The sequence below is a fragment of the Chelonoidis abingdonii genome, chromosome 4, assembly GCF_003597395.2.
Source record: "Chelonoidis abingdonii isolate Lonesome George chromosome 4, CheloAbing_2.0, whole genome shotgun sequence".
Classification (NCBI taxonomy): Eukaryota; Metazoa; Chordata; order Testudines; family Testudinidae; genus Chelonoidis; species Chelonoidis abingdonii.
This window is the reverse complement of record NC_133772.1, coordinates 20,663,186-20,679,914: the sequence shown is the minus strand read 5'-3', so window position 1 is coordinate 20,679,914 and position 16,729 is coordinate 20,663,186. Positions and strand designations below refer to the sequence as shown.

General features: G+C 45.7%; 1 protein-coding gene across 6 annotated transcripts in view; it reads right to left on the bottom strand.

Annotated features, from left to right (window-relative positions):
- Nucleotides 1-1,220: 1,220 nt before the first annotated feature.
- Nucleotides 1,221-16,729, bottom strand: part of BRPF3 (bromodomain and PHD finger containing 3) — a 49,516-nt gene continuing 34,007 nt past the window's right edge. For all 6 annotated transcript variants that reach the window (XM_032804859.1, XM_032804862.1, XM_032804863.1 and 3 more), the window contains exons 10-13: nucleotides 12,744-12,841; nucleotides 7,979-8,076; nucleotides 5,311-5,465; nucleotides 1,221-3,636 (exon numbers count right to left, since the gene is read on the bottom strand). In XM_032804859.1, coding sequence (XP_032660750.1) covers nucleotides 3,453-3,636; nucleotides 5,311-5,465; nucleotides 7,979-8,076; nucleotides 12,744-12,841 — 535 coding nt within the window. In that variant the 3' untranslated portion in view covers nucleotides 1,221-3,452. The remainder of the gene's footprint in view (nucleotides 3,637-5,310; nucleotides 5,466-7,978; nucleotides 8,077-12,743; nucleotides 12,842-16,729) is intronic.

The window sequence follows — 16,729 nt, the reverse complement described above, 5'->3', positions numbered from 1 at the left end:
TGTCTGCTCCTGTGCTCGGTCCCTCTGAAATCAATGAGGGATGGCAGGATCCAGGCTCAGGGTTTAAGTGAGACTTCAGTGGCACATAGGCCTTGCGTTGGTCCTCTGCCCAGGGGTGAATTTCACATCCTTTGCAGGACTATTTTCATTGTTTACTGCAATACATCCCACATGGAGCCATTCATTCCATGGCAATACAGAGGATAAATGGAAACAAACCATAGCAGTGGGTAATTAGCAAGGGACCAAGGAGCTGCTCCTCAGATATCAGAGAGACCCTAAAAGCAGCAAAGAATCCTGTGGCACCTGTGACAAAGTTCCTCCTCTACCTTGGTGGGTCCTGCGCTTATTGGCGGATTTGTTCACCTCAGTGATCTTCCCCTCTTGTGGAACTCACAGTCTGGGTCAGCTCCTCCTGTGTCTGATCAGGAGTTGAGAAGTTTGGGGGGAACCCGGGCCCGCCCTCTACTCCGGGTTCCAGCCCAGGGCCCTGTGGATCGCAGCTGTCTATAGTGCCTCCTGTAACAGCTGCATGACAGCTACAACTCCCTGGGCTACTTCCCCATGGCCTCCTCCAAACATCTTCTTTATCCTCACCACAGGACCTTCCACCTGGTGTCTGATAACGCTTGTCCTCCTCAATCCTCCAGCAGTACACTCTCACACTCAGCTCCTTGCCTTCTTGCTCCCAGCTCCTCACACACGCTCCTTCTCCTCTGGCTCCTCCCTGCCTGACTGGAGTGAGCTCCTTTTTAAACCCAGGTGCCCTGATTAGCCTGCCTTGATTGGCTGCAGGTGTTCTAATTAAAGTAGCTATCTCTACTGCCTTCTAGAAAGATCTTAATTGGCTCCAGGTGCCTTGATTAACCTGGAGCAACTGCCATTTGGTTACCAGGGTACTAGGGATTTGTTTAGCCTGGGGCTAACATACCTGTTTCTCAGTACTTTACTGTAGCCATCTGGCCTTGCACCATCACACACCTTATAGACTAACAGACGTTTTGGAGCATGAGCTTTCGTGGGTGAATACCCACTTCGTCAGATGCATGTTATGAGAGAGACCTTACTCTGCTTGCCAGTAAGCACTCTGCAGAAGAGGACAGTTCTTCAAGATGTGATCCTCACTAGGTTTCTTGCATGTTTCTCATCCCGGTGGGCTGGCGGAGGGTGGGAAAGCAGTCTTCAAAAGTCTGAACATGCCAGGACAACACAACCACAGATTTTACATCAGAACATTTATTTCTCAGAGAGAAAATATAGTTTCAGACAGTCAGATTATAGTAGGTAAAATTAGCATTTTTTTTCTTTACAAGCATAGATTTTCTTATTACCTCTCTTATACCATCTGATATAAACAATTCTAGAAAGCAAATAAACTCACTTTCTACAATAAATAGAGCAATCTGTGCTTTACAGCAGACTGACAGTAACGTTTAGGTCCCGTAGCAACAGCAGGATATTAGCCAATTAAACTTCTAAAATGTCATTTAAAAAAAAAAAAGGAAACAAAACAAAACAAATTCCCCATCCCGCCCCCAAGATCTTAAAACAGTTATACACAGGTCACAAGTCCACAGCTGAGCTACTATCTGGAAAAAGTGTATGTTCCTTTAAATAAATTATACTGTGTGCATACAAAAAGACCCAGCAACACAACTGAGGACTTTCAAGAATGGTGACAATAGGCCTGAATAATTTAGAACAATATTTTACAACTATGTACACAACCTCCTTCCCTATCCACACTCTTTAGGGATTATTTTTTTTACAAAATCCTGTACCCTATCCTTATATGTTACAGGTATTTTCCTTTAAGTGTGGTTCCATGTCCCAATGTATAAGAAGTGGTACTTTAAAAAAGTAGACCAAGTAGAAATGGCAGTGATTCCCCCACCCCTCCCTCCCATTAATTATTTTCTCCCCACATTCTCTTTAGTATGAAAAAGTTAAAATAATAAAAAAATATTGAGTTAAAAAGCGAAAGGATGATATTCTGTCTACAATCTTCATCTGCACCTTTGGTTCTTAAAATTTAAAAGAAAAAAAAACACAACAAAACAGAACAGATAAGAGAAACGATGAGTCCTTGGCTAATAGAAAAGAAAAGTTTTGTCATCAGCTTTCAAACATTAGCTGTCCCCGTTTTTGCAATACAAAAGCAATAAAACAGGATTCTCTGCAGAGCTGGGTTTTTGTTTTTTTGTTCTGAATGGATCGCAAATGCTAGAGATCCACAGAGCAGGGAAGAGATGTGTTTGTGTGAGAATGGATGAAATGGTTATGCGCTCCAGCTAGCGGGAATCCAGTCACAGCTTTAATTTAGTCCAAACCAAGCTGGAGGAAAACTTTAAAAAGACAGTCAGTGAAAAAATAAGGGCAGAGAGGAATTGGGGTCTGACATTCCAACTAGTTATTTTAAACTGAATGTGCATAAAACGACACTACAGAATGTGTCTTCCTCCCGCCCTGATCAACGTTAGTGTCCGTAAAGCTGCTCCAGCTGATTAGACGCTTCCAAAATTAGGTTAAAAAAACATAAAAGATGTTTTCTTGCCCAGACTCAATACTCTGTTAAGATGCACTATGAAGTACATGTTCTTGGAATTGTCACACAGTCACTGAAACTGAAATTTACACATGAAACTATTGACTATAAATGTCTAGGTCACACACACATAAAAATACAAAATAAAATTAGGGAACTTGTTTTTTATATTTAAAGCTCTGTGCATCTGTGTGTAAGGAAAAAGGGAGTTATCAAAATATGATCTCAATCTTTTCTAATTGTGGTGAAAACCTACCATGAAAACATATTATATACATAGGCATGAGAGTCATAACAATAACAGAAGGCTGCAAATTTGTTAACGCCACGGGGCAACCAATGTCATTTAAAAAATGAAATTAAAAAAGTCCAGTGATGGTTATTGTAAATTTGGCACAAGACAGTCCAGTTGGAGTTCCACTAAAGGGTACTGGTTTATTTACAATGGTGATGGATTCCAGAGAATTACTCAGGGCTGGCTGCAGACTAAAAACTCAAGAGGTGCGGGGCATGAGGTCCAACCATCAGACTGCAGCTCACCCCGCACTTCACCAGCTGACCGTGACTTCTGTCCAGACACAGCTGTCACACTGCAGCTCTTCCTGGCTTCTTTCTTGTGGTCCAGCCTAATACATCACTTCCTCTCCTGCTGGCTCTTCAATGACACACATTCAGAAAGAATCTGGACAGGCTTTTTGGCACGAATCAAGGTACTTATAGGAGCTGCTCACACTGTTAGGCATAATGCATCTCTCACAGGAACAGAAAAGAACACAGCAGACGCCCCATCACGCTCCTCCAGGCAGGGAGGAATCCCCTACCATTCTGTGCATGGCAAGGTCTGCTGTGCCAACAGGTGCAAGCACTGGGTCTGAAAAAACGTGGCAGAGTGGGCATTTCCGACTCCCTACAGATAATTTGACGTGACAAAGGGGTGGTCTCCCCGGACGCGGCTCATGTGGATCATTGCTCGGTCGTATGCCACCTGGACGGACTTGCGGATGCTGGTTTTTCGGCCCTCCATCATCTTTAGCTTATCCACTGTGTCATCCACCCCAAGGGGAAGAACTTTGTCCCGTGGAAGCCACTGCCTGCAATCCAAGCAGAATACCAAAAACCCTGTCACCAAGAGAAACGGAGAGAGGGCAGATGGGAAAGAATGGCCGTTGGCCCAGGGCCACCAAGACTTCCAGCCCTTTCAAGGCTAAGGGCTAAAATCTCTCTAGCTTTGCAGAAAGCTACAGTCATACAGTGCAATGAAGCTTGAGAACCCCTGTGCTAGGCCTCTTGTGGAGATGGAATCATTATGTCGGTGTAGTATGGCACTTACATCGGCAGGACAAGGCTGTAGTGCAGACACTGACATAATTAGGCCAACATGAGGTGCCTTACGTCGACCTGTGTATTGCAGACCATGCCTAAGGGAGTTAGAAGCTCATTGAAATGGGATGTGGATGCCTAATTCTCTTGGGCTCCTTTAAAAATCCTAGCCTCATTCCATTTTGCAATGTCAAGTGAAGAATTAATAATAAAGGAAAAAGAAAGAAAAATCCTATTCACGATCTCTTCTGGGTTTCCTAGTGTATCTGTCTACTCTGTGTCTACTTTGTTCCAAGTGTAAGCTCTTTGAGGCAGTGATCTGAAGGGCACATGGATATACCTACCAAGTGACTTTCCCTTGCACAGTCAGTCCCTCTTTCCTTGTGGGAGCTCCTGATTCACTAATGCAGCTCCTTGACGATGTGGCTATCAGCATCATTATAGGGACTCACCTCTCTCCCAGGATGTCTGCAGTGTTGTAGCTGTATTAGTCCCAAGATGTAAGAGAGACAAGGTGGGTTACGTAATATCTTTTGGTGGACTAATTTCTCCAGAGACCTGAAGAAGAGCTCTGTGTACCTCCATAGCTTGTCTATTTCACTAACAGAACCTGGTCCACTAAAAGATATTAGCTCACCCCCCTTGTTTCTCTCTCAGTGTGTTACTCCAATTTTACAATCTTTACATTGCCTCACTTATGGATTTCAAGGCTTTATGGCTTATTTTCAAAGCACTTCATTGGCTTGGGGCTTATTATATCTGATCGGTCTTTCGCTACCATATAAACCTGGTCATCCACTGAGGCCAAGATCAGCAGAGTATTTAGTCTGTCTGAGATCGAATGATAAAGTCCTTGAGAGCTAGGCACAAAATTTTCACTTGGATGCCTTACGATAGGTGCCTAAAATCCATATTATGGAACTTGAACAAATAGCCTGATCTGGAAACTGTAGGCACTCAGCACCTCTGAAACACAAGGCTCCTTGTTTAGGTGTCTAAATGCGGAATAAATCTAACGTTTTGAAAATGCTGACCTAGAAATTTTAGCAAACTTTCTCTACAATGGTAGAACTGGCTGCACAGTCTGCCTTAGCTTTCAGAACAAAAGGCACTTTTTATTGGCTGCTGATTTTGACTGTAAAATTAGTTCTCGATACAATTCAGTATTTTTGTTGTAAAAGCATCCTGTGACCCTGGGGTAAGGCCATAGTGCAAATGCCTCTTCCAGCTGCTGATCATGTAAGCAGGCTACCCCACTGTCATGCATTCAGGCAAGGGAGAGGTGTGCAAACCCCTTCAATGACATTTTTGTGATTGCTGTGTCTTTAAAAACGCTCCACCTTAAATCTGCCTTAATAATGAGAAACCTTATTAGGCCCCCTTGTCCTGAGATTCTGTTAAATCTTCCTTCTGGGCAGCCCATCCCGTGATGTCTGTTCACTCACCAGGTTCTCTTGTTGTCAAAGAACAGGACAAGGAAGAGCTTTTCTCCTGCCTCTGTCTGTTTCTGCTCCCCCAACTTCAACACATCCAGGGGGGGGACGGGGATGGGGACTCCGTTGTGAAGGAGGCCCTCGCGCGGCATCTTGGGATCAATTATCTGGAGAGACAGATGAGATGCATGGATCAGTATTTTGAAAGCCCCACCAGAGGAGCCTCCTGCAAGTTCAGCCTAAGAGCACAGCCCTGCTCTGTGCTGCCTGAGCAAAAAGGCACCAGGGGGAGGGAACCTGCAGGGAACAGGAGGGAGGAAGAGGATGCAAAAGAGTTCAGACTTTTGATAGCAGATGTGGGATTTCCCAATGCAAAATACATTTGTGCAAATGGGAGGGCTCTCGATCTGCTCAGCACCAGAGATTAAACAACTTCGTAGCCAAGCTAAATGCAGTCTGAAGCCAATGAGTTTACATGGGATATCAGTTAGGACAGAAACGGGCAATGAGAGCCTAAGATAGTTTGACAGTCATTATGATTATAACGTAATATTTGTACTACAGTAACAATCAGAGGCTCTGGTCAGGATCAAGGTCCCATTATGCTAAGCATGAAGCCCTGAAGAAAAGCAGAGAAAACATTGCATATCTATACTCTCTCTCTTTCAGTATGCCCAAGCCAGATGGTTAAAGTAACCTATGACACATAAGCAAGAGGCACTCTCCTGCTCCATTTGAGTAACTCCCTGCACAGAGTCTTCGTAGAAGAGGGTTTGTCTCTAGAGCATATGCAGTATTGTGGGAGACCCATAAGGTCTCCAGCCCAGAGGCTAATTTTGAAAGGGAAAGGACTTGAACATACAGCGTTGAGTGAGGCACTGTCACAATACTGTATTTTAAAATATACTTTTTTGGTAGTCAGTAACTTAGTATAAACCCAGTATTTTATTATTTAAATTCACACAGTAAATGTAACAAGAATATTGCATTCAATAGGCATAAGTTGATCTCACTCGTGCCAGTTTTACCCGGCTGCAATTCCATGGACTTCAGTGGAGTTACTTCTGAATTTACACTGGTACCAAATGAGAATCCGGTCTAGTATTTCAGAAGTGTTGACAGGCAGTACCAGATCCGGGGGTACTCTGGCCAAAAATACAGATGTAAAAGCAAACGTGTCAGTTCTCTCTGTATAAAGCAGAAACGCCAATGTGGCCAACATTTACATTAGGTCAGACGGGGAAGATGAAACTGCAGAAACCAGATATGAAACCAGGGCCAGTCTTCTGTGCTTTCTGACCTGGGTGCAGAGATGCAGCCTACTGGCTTGGATGACCTGTTGGGCACTGACACTGGCCAGCCAGACAAATTTGACAACATTCTTCAACAGCACAGCAGATTGTGTCCAGTTTCAACCATGACGTAAGACTCTGTCCATACGGATATAACTGTTTAAAAACCAAGCTTTGACACAGTCTAAACTCTGCTTGTGGCCAAACGAGGATTTAAAATGTCTTAGTTGGCCAATATGGGACAGCACAGAACAATTGTTCTCTACCTTGGGCTCCTACCTGGGCCAGAAACATGGATTATGAATGCCATTCTAGCATAGTTTGGTCCTGTCTACAGTGACTGGCCAAACAGTGATGGAATTCTGCTTGGCCACAATCAAGTATAAACCCTGGTTAAGCTCTAGCATGGTGTGAAACCGCTACTGTTACACCAGTGTAGATGGGCGCCTTTGTACTTTCCACCCCTTTGTCTACAATAGCTTTCATTTCCTACAGTTTTCCGTCCAAGGGCTCAAAGGGTAACCAGCGACCATCAGTTTTTTGTCTATCCTAGCACTCCCAATAATGCAGATGCACGAGTGGTAGCCACACTGGGAAATTACACAGACAAGGGGAACAAAAGGATCAGCTTCTTGAGAGATGTCTTTGTTATATGCAGGAGAAACTGTGAAGAGTAGAATCATACTTACTGCTTGTCTGGCTCCTGTTCAAACTTATGTCAGAATTCTCTCTTTATTGGTTATTTAAATAATGCTTGTAAAACACAGTGCTAACTATGCTTTTTAGCACTAGCTGTGTTCATTGTCTTAGACCATGAACTCTAGCACGTTTTCTTTAAACCCCAGATGCCAGTCCACGGATTTCTTAGCAACAGCCTGTGCACCAATCTCGGGAGGTACTAAGGGACTGTTGTTCAAAAGGCCAGGTGCCTAAGGCTTGGCGCAAAAATGTGCATGCAACAGCATATTTGCACATGCAATTATTGTAATTGTACACATTCACTGGGTATCTGCACATGCAAATGGCCAATTAGGAATATACATGTGTGACTGCAGTAACTATGCAAGCAAAGTGTGTAATTGCACATGAATGTTTCATGTGGCCAACAGCACAGATAGCTCTTGCAATACGCCAGGACAGTGAGCAAGATAGGAGAGAAAGCGCTCATTGCTTGGCACCAACAGATTCATGTTTTGCAACATTTTCCCAATGGTCTGAAACAATGAGCAAAATGGCAGTTGACAGTGCGAAGGAAAGAACCAGGCATTACGTGATCTGGAGGAAATTTCTCTTTTCTAACAGGCTATGCTGCATCCCCAGCACTGGACTCTGCGTTGCTAAAATTGCTGCAGAAGCAAAGGAAGATCCTGTGTGACAGGCGTACTTACCAAGGCAGGGTAGGACGGATAGCCTCGACACTTTGCCCACACCAGCTCCAAAGGTTCCAGTTCAGTATGGCTCTCAAAGGGCATCAGGAGGTTTCTCCCTAAGGGGTCACAAAGAAACATGGCTTAGAAGTGCCTGAAACCATTAGTATAGAGAAGATGGGAACAGAAGAAACATCTCTGCCTACGAACTCAGACACATCAGCCTACACGTTCTCCAAAGCAACCAGCTAACGCAGATGAGACTGCTGTTGTGGCTAAAATACACGAGCAGAATTTTTGGCTTGCTTTTTTAAACCTACTTGCTATGTGGTAAGTGCACAGCTGAAATTCCACTGTGTTCAAAATAAACCTACATCCGCCCCACCGTTTACCGCACAAATAGATACATGGGGTAAAGTAAGCAGGAGGGCAGTCTCCACCACCTCTCCATGCCTTAGGTAAGTAGCAATCCCACACAGTTCCCCCTCCTCTTGGGATGGTGCAATGAGAGCCCCCCCTCTCAGGCTAATCTATTTTAATTACTGTGCTGGACAATCTGGCTTCATGACTCAGGTCTTGGAAGTTGGAGACTGGGATCTGTCCACCTGTGACTATAGGGTCAGTTGTGTGGAAATTACTATTATATTATTATTCTTTGTATTATTGTAGTGCTAGGAGCCCGAGTCACGGAGCAGGAGCCCACTGTGCTAGGGGCTGTACAAACACAGAACAAAAAGACGGTCCCATTGCCTGGAATTTCCCCAATCATCTCCAACTTGACACGAGCTGGGTCTCACTAGTCCCATGCCAACCTTGCTCTCTTCTGATGCAAAATGCATATGGCTTTGCCTCTGGGATGCCATTGCAGCCAGTGCAGCCCTGCTTGGACCCAGACCAACATTATTTTATAAATCATTACTTCCCTAATAGTAAATCTGTGCTCCAGCTCCTCCAAATTCTGAAACACTCTGACTTGGCTCAGCAGGGTCCCCAGCACAGCTCTCACAACACCAGGGAAAGGTGAGCAAAGAACAGCTGAGAAGGTGGTAAGTGCTTTTTCTTCTGATCTCATTTCCCAATACAACATTTTCAACAGTGGTGCTTCAGTTAAAGTTTTATTAAAAATGCAATACGGTGATTTAGAAACACACACATCTAAGAAACCTGTTAATCAAAAGGTAGTGCTAAGACCTGTAGCTGACTTCAACTGCAGTTACGGGGGGCTCAGCACCTCAGGCCCTATGTGATTTCTAAGCAGGACTAGGATTTTGTCACTGGATTTTTTAAGAAGAGTCACACGGTGATAACAGTGGTACATGTAGTTTGATGACAGGTGGAATAGTTCTGAACAGAAGAGTCACCAAAGCAGAAGATACTTTTGTAAACACCAGTACAAATAATGGGTAACATTCACTCTTGTGCAAAGAGCAGGCTCAAAGAATTTCTCACCACTTCAACCTTCAAAACAGGATTTAAGTGTAACTTTAGTGCAGGGGTGAATTCCATTCATAACAAGAAGTGCTTGGCAGAAAGATGCGGTTTGACTCCTTTTAAATTTTTTGAAAGGAAAAAAAAGAGGAATCTTAGGCTTGTCTTCATGATCAATTGATTTGCAGCAAGCTGGGGCACGAATCTACCCCGCACTAGCCTGCCACAGACCAACTGTCTGTGCGCACCCAGCTGACGCACATAAATGTTTAATTAATGCTCTTTGAAACAGGACTAGACCAAAGAACACCAAATAACTGTTAATGCACATCAGCAGGGTCCATGCGGACAATTAGTCCACAGCAGTCTAGTGCGGGGTAGATTCGCACCCCAGCTTGCCGTAAAATAAATGGTTGTATAGATGAGCACATAAGAATGGCCATACCGGGTCAGACCAAAGGTCCATCTAGCCCAGTGTCCTGTCTTCCGACAGTGGCCAGTGCCAGGTGCCCCAGAGGGAATGAACAGAACAGGTAATCATCAAGTTAAGTCCTTAGTTGTGTTTTTATATGCAATGCAGGGTTTAGGGGAGCTCTTGCTTCCCCTGGTTGAAAGGAACCAGCAAAAATGATTTGAGATACTTGAGGTTGGATACTCAATGGTCCAGAGTTGTCAAATGACAGAGGGTGCTTCAGGGGTCAAAAGTCTTGAGAGCTGGGGAGTTTCTCACAACACTCGTACTGGAGGCACAAGACACAGGAATGATAACTCTGCACTGATGATTTCATTACAGCAATATTAATCCCATTATAAAACTGCAGAAACTCAGGCACAGAGAGGTGAAGTGATCTGCCCTAGAGTGCACAGCAACTCAGTGGCAGAGCTAGGAGAAGAATCCAGGGGTTCTGTGTACCAGTTACCAGCTCTACCAACTAGACACAGTCTCCTCCATTTAAGATGTTGTTTTATACTCTACTTCTTTGTGTTGTCACCGTGTTGTGGCTGGGCTTCTAGCCTCTGTTAGGCAATCACGCAACCCCCAGTTTTACTGTGCACTTCACAGTGAAGTTCATTCAGCTATTTTACCACCTAAGCCACACAAACCTCTAAAATATCAACAGCTGTGAACGTTAAAACAAAACAGCCCCCACAAAACACCCATGGAAGATTTCATAATCGATGGGTCCCATGGCAAAAGCCCAGTCGTATTAATGTTATAGTAATATATATAGTCAGACTTGCAAGATCAGAACCTCTTAATTCATGGAATAGGGTCAACCCAACTCCTTTCTAATAGCCTAAATTGCAACCCCAACCACATGCCTGAATCAAGAGAAACCTTTAATATAGAAACACTGATCAGATTCAGTTCTAGATTAAATGGGTGCAACTCCCATAAAATGAAATCATCAGAGATTAATTTGGCCCAGTAAGCCCCAGAACAAAATTATAAGGGTCAAATCCACCCCTAGTGAATCTCTACTGAAATCAGCGACGTTACACTAGGGATGAATCCGCACCACTGTTCAGACAGCGGGATTTTTTCCAATGGAATACAAACACCCAGACTATTCTGCTGTCACGTATCTGGCTGCTTAATCCCTGCAGGGAATGTCTAGCTCAGGTGGATGGAATAAGATTAGCTACCATTTTTATCATAGCCAGAAAGGCTGCAAAAGTTCCATGTGGGGGTGCAGCGAGGCGATGGGATATCCCACAGCCCCGCTGCAGGACGAACCTTTCCCAACCTTGCTGTGGGCGGGGCCACCGGGGCCTGCACCTGCCCCTCAGAGGTCACGGCGCAGACCCGGAAGTACAAAAGCTGACCCGCAGAACCTAGTGGGCCCCCAGCTTCCGCGGCGGCCAGAGGCCTGCGGCCCCGACTCGCCAACGCTCACACCCAGCCGGCTGAGCCTGCCCCGCGCTCGATACCCTGAGGAGGACCAACAGAGCCTGCCCCGCGCCAGCTACCCTGAGCAGGACTGGCCGGGACCACCCCGCTCCAGCTACCCCGAGGACCTGCTGAGCCCACCCGTGAACACTTACCCCGAGGAGCCAATGGTGGTTGACCCCTCTGCTGACACCACGACGACTCAGGTACTCGATGAGGGGGAGAGTGGAAGTGGCCCGGGGGTAGCCGACCCCAGTCTGGCTGCAACACTGCCAGAACCAAGGTCAGTGTGTTGAGGCTTGGATCCTCACTGACAGCAGCAACTCCACACCGCTGCTAGGGCCCCGGGCCGGGACGCAGTGGAGTGGGAGGGCCTGTGTCCCCCCCTGCCACCCAACTTGTGGGTGGCAGGCTCCTCCTTTTCGCCTGCTCTGAGGAGGCTGAAAGCCACCTAGTGACTTTCTGTGTTTGCTGCCCCGCCCTGACCTAAGGGCCGGGCCTAGAACTGTTATTGCTCAGCCCTGCCTAAGGGTCTGAGCCTATTGACTCACGTTGGTTGTTGCCCCGCCCTGACCAGGGGCCGGGTTTAAGGCTACTGACAGCGAGGCAGTGGGATATCCCACAGCCCCGCTGCGGGACAAACCGCGGCCGCGCCGCGTCACAGGGGGACACATGACTAATCTGCTAGCTGCTGGCCTCTGAGAAGGAGTTTTAATTAATGTGAATTTCCCAAGGTGAGAGAGTCTCTGCCCGAGGTGACCAGTCACTTTACCGTAGAATGCAGACTACAGACTGCATCAGAAGTCTGAATGAATCAGAGAAATACATACATAGGATGACCTAAGTGAGGGTGAGGTTGGGAAATATATGATGTATTTTTTTCTTTTGCTGTCCCAATGTGAGGTTAAAACACACAGAGCTCTGCCAGAAATTCAAACTTCCCCAGAAGTGTGCCGGCTATGTGAAGCTTATCTCAGCAGCAGTTTGCTGAGTGTACGATGTCCTTGACAATAACAGTTTCCATTGAGATAGGAGATGAGTACAGTGGCTATAAAGAAGGGGATAGATGTATAGTAGAGAGTTAAGATTCTGATCTCAGCTGCACCTGTGTAAATCTGCAATAACTCCATTGACTGACCTCAGTACCTGAGATCAGAATCTGATCATGGGTGTGCTAGAAAACCAGAGAATTGCCTTGGGTAATATTAGAAGAGTGTGGCTTAATGACACTGATCTATGGCACACACTGACAAGGAAAGTAGTGATAGCAATAGGACAGTGAACAGCCAAGAAGTCAGCTTCAGAGACGGCGCTCCTTTTATTCGTATTAGTTATTATTTGTACAGTGGTAGCGCCTCAGAGTCCCAATCACAAACCAGGACCCAGAGTGCCAGGCACTGCACAAACATAAAAGAAAAAAAGACTGTGTCTGCCCCGGAGAGCTTCTTCTATAGACATTATTCTCACCTGAGCTGCTGAAATCAGAGTCTCCATTCACACCGTCCAAGAAGGGGACCCGAGAAAGGGCTGGCTTCCCTCGACTACGTTTGGGAGGAGTCAAACCGCTGTTAAAAAGGAACAAAAAGTGGAGTGTTAGGGAAAGCAAAATTTCACTACAAAATACAGCTGAGTTACAGGATTCCCCAGCTGTTTGGAAAATGCTGGGAAATGATTGGACTGATGCAATCTCGATATGAAAAGAACACTAAAGGTCTGTTTTCAGGAGGCCTCATTAAACGCTCCAGTAAAATTTGCCAGTATATCTGCTTTGATATATTTTTGTGGGTGCAGTTAAGGAGACCTGCTGAACAGGAGGGAGAAACCCATCAAAGAAGTGTACACTAAGAGTCAAATCTAGAATACTTGAACTCAACAAGTTTACCTCGTTTGTGTTGAGACACTGGAGGATAAAAGAGTAGCCAACGTCTTTGAAACAAATACTAATGGATAAATAGGGCTTCAGTATCAGATTTTCAAGATCTCTTTTTCCTTGTTCTTTATTACTGAGAACATTTATGAAAACAGCATCCCTACAGCTGAGGAATTTAGTAACTCTTGATTTTTGTTCCCTAGCTGAAAATTTTCATTTGTAACATTATGGTAATTTCCTAGTTTATTTCCTATTTATTTTTCAATTATTTTAAAACACTAAAGAGAACTGACCCTACACAGAATAATTGTATATGTTTTCCACAAGGCATCAGGCTAGTTTTCAACTCCTTATTTTTGTGTGCATCCCACAACTCTAATGTCATTTCTGAGATGTGAATTGCTTGTAATTATAAGAAGCATTTACACAGCACTTTTCATCTTCAGAGTGTATTACAAAACATTAACTAATCTTTACAATTCCCTTGTGAGCCAAGTACCATTTTACCCATTTTATAGGTACAGAAACAGGCAAGGTGAAGTGACACCAAATTCCGGGCTACCGGTCCTGTCCTTAGACCACTGGACCATTCTTACTCCTTTACGGAACTTCCAGTGAATACAGAAATATCTACCTAATCAGTATCAGAACTAATGATGAGCCCAGTTCTCCCACTTCTGCTCACGCTAAGTAGTAAGGTAACTGTCTTCTCTTCATGTGCCAATATATTTATGCCTATATCTGTAATTTTCACTCCATGCATCTCCATGTAATTTTCACTCCAAACGTATGCCCAAATAAATCTGTTAGTCTTTACTGTGCCACCCGACTCCTCCTTGGTTTGTGGATGCAGACTAACACGGGTACCCCTCTGACACTAAGTAGCACCTTACTCTGTCAGTAGTTCCATTGATGTCGATGTCCCATTGGCTTCATCAGGACGACATATGGAACAAGAGTCTACTCAACCTAACTAAGAGTGGCAAAACTGATTAGATCATATTATTTGCAGGATGCCCACTATAAAGGGTGATGAAAAGGTGCACCGCTCAGGGAGAGCACTTGGAGGCACTATGCCTCAGAGAGGCTCAACATTTGGGGTTGCCAACTTTCTACTCGCACAAAACTAAACACCCTGGTCCCGCCCCCTACTCTGCCTCTCTCTGAGGCCCCACCCCCTGCTTACTCCATCCCCCCTCCCTCACTTGCACTGGGCTGGCTCAGGGGGTTAGGGGATGTGTGAGGGGGGTGAGGGCTCTAGCTCGGGGGAGGTGTCAAGATCAGGGAGGTGGGAATGAGGAGTTTGGGGTGCAGGAGGGGGGTTTGGGCTGGGAGGTGGAGCCGAGGGGTATGGGAATATGGGAGGGGGCTCTGGGTTGAGGCAGGGTGTTGGGGGAGGGGGATCTGGGCTCTGAGCTGGGGGTGTGGGTTCTGGGGTAGGGTCAGAAATGAGGGGTTCAGGGTGTGAGAGGGAAATCCAGGCTGGGGCAGGGGGTCGGGGTGCAGGAGTGTGAGAGCTCCAGCTGGGGATGCAGGCTCTGGGGTGGGGCTGAGAGGTCTGGGGTGCAGGAGGGTGCTCCAGGCTTGGACCGAGGGGTTCGGAGGCCAGGAGAGGGATCAGGGCTGGAGCAGGGGGCTGGGGTGCACAGGGGTGTGTATGTGTGTGTCAGGGGTGCAGACTTCAGGCAGTGCTTACCTTAGGCTTCTCCCAGAAGCAGCAGCATGTCCCCTCTCCAGTTCCTATGCGGAGGGGTGGCCAGGTGGCTCTGCGCACTGCGCTGTCCACAGGTGCGACCCCAACAGCTCCCACTGGCCATGGTTCCTGGCCAATCGGAGTTGAGGAGCTGGCACTTGGGACCGGAGCAGCACATGGAGCCCCCTGGCTGCCCCTGTGCCTAGGAATTGGAAGGGAGACACGCTGCTGCTTCTAGGAGCCATGCAGAACCACGGCAGGCAGAGGGCCTGCCTTAGCATCGCTACACTGCCAACCGGACTTTTAACAGCCCAGTCGGTGATGCTTACTGGAGCTAGCGGGATTCCTTTTTGACCAAGCATTCTGGTCAAAAAACGGACACCTGGCAATCCTATACATCTGAGAAGTATGGGGAATAAGCAGGAAGAACTAGAAGTATGGGGAAATGACAGGAAGAATTTAGAAATCTAGTGAATAAACACAGCTACGACATAACTGGCATCACAGAGACTTGGTAGGATAATACAAATGACTGGAATATTGGGATAGAAGGGTACAGCTTGCTCAGGAAGGACAGGCAGGGAAAAAAGGGAGGAGATGTTATCTTAGCTTGCTCAGGAAGGACAGGCAGGGAAAAAAGGGAGGAGATGTTATCTTATACACTTGGACTGAGATTGAGATGGAAATAGGAGACAGACTTGTGGAAAGTCTCTGGCTAAGGATAAAAGGGGTAAAAAAACAAGGGTGATGTCATGATAGGGGTCTACTACAGACCATCTACCCAGGAAGAAGAGGTAGATTAGGCTTTTTTAAACAATTAACAAAATCATCCAAAGCACAGGACTTGGTGGTGATGGGGGACTTCAGCTACCCAGACATCTGTTTGGAAAATAACACAGCAAGGCACAGATTATCCAACAAGTTCTTGGAATGTATTGGAGACAATTTTTTGTTTCCAAAGGTGGAGAAAGCTACTGGGGAAGAAGCTGTTCTAGATTTGATTTTGACAAATAGGGAGGAACTGGTTGAGAATCTGAAAGTAGAAGGCAGCTTGGGTGAAACTGATCATGAAATGAGAGAATTCATAATTCTAACGAATGGTAGGAGGGAAAACAGCCCAATAAAGATAATGGATTTCAAGAAGGCAGACTTTAGTAAACTCAGGGTACGTCTACACTGCACGATTATTTCGAATTAGCTTAAACCGATATTACAAAACAGATCTAATAAAATCGGTTTAGCGCGTCCACAGTGGGATCCCAAGAGATATATTGAGTCTCTGGCTCCCGTTACAGTATAGTACGCACTGCTGGTACCTGGAGTTTTATTTTCAAACGCATGCTTGGTGCATTTTCCATCAATCTGCTTTAGAGGGCGCGAGTGGGGGCTCTTGATAAAAACAGATATTAAGGTGTGGTGGCCTTACTCACGGCCAATACTATACCAATTCAGATTTCTAGTATCTCCCGGGTGAAGGTCAATGCGGAGGAAGCTACTTTATAGTCATGTACCTGGAACTTATTGTGCAATCTGAGGCCACCCTGTGGGCTGATCAGAGCTGGAACGTGGAAGCAGGAAATGCTGCATTCATAAAAAGTCGCTAGGCGTCTGTGGGGTTTTCCTGTGGCTTGGTTTACGCTAAAGGCCAACTTCTTGCATCCGGTGTTTCAGTGGATGTAGTATGGGCGGCCGACTACCTCTCTGATGATATCTTAAGAGATCGGCAGTTGGTTGTCGTCACATGATGGGGTTACCTCATAAGCGAGGGCGCTAATAGATGTCGAAGGTACTTACTCGTTCCACTTATCTTTCGAAGGACCGCATACATCCGACAAGCAAGTTATCACTTTCAGCAAATTTTAGCGAGGGGGCTTAAAAAAACTTTTTTTT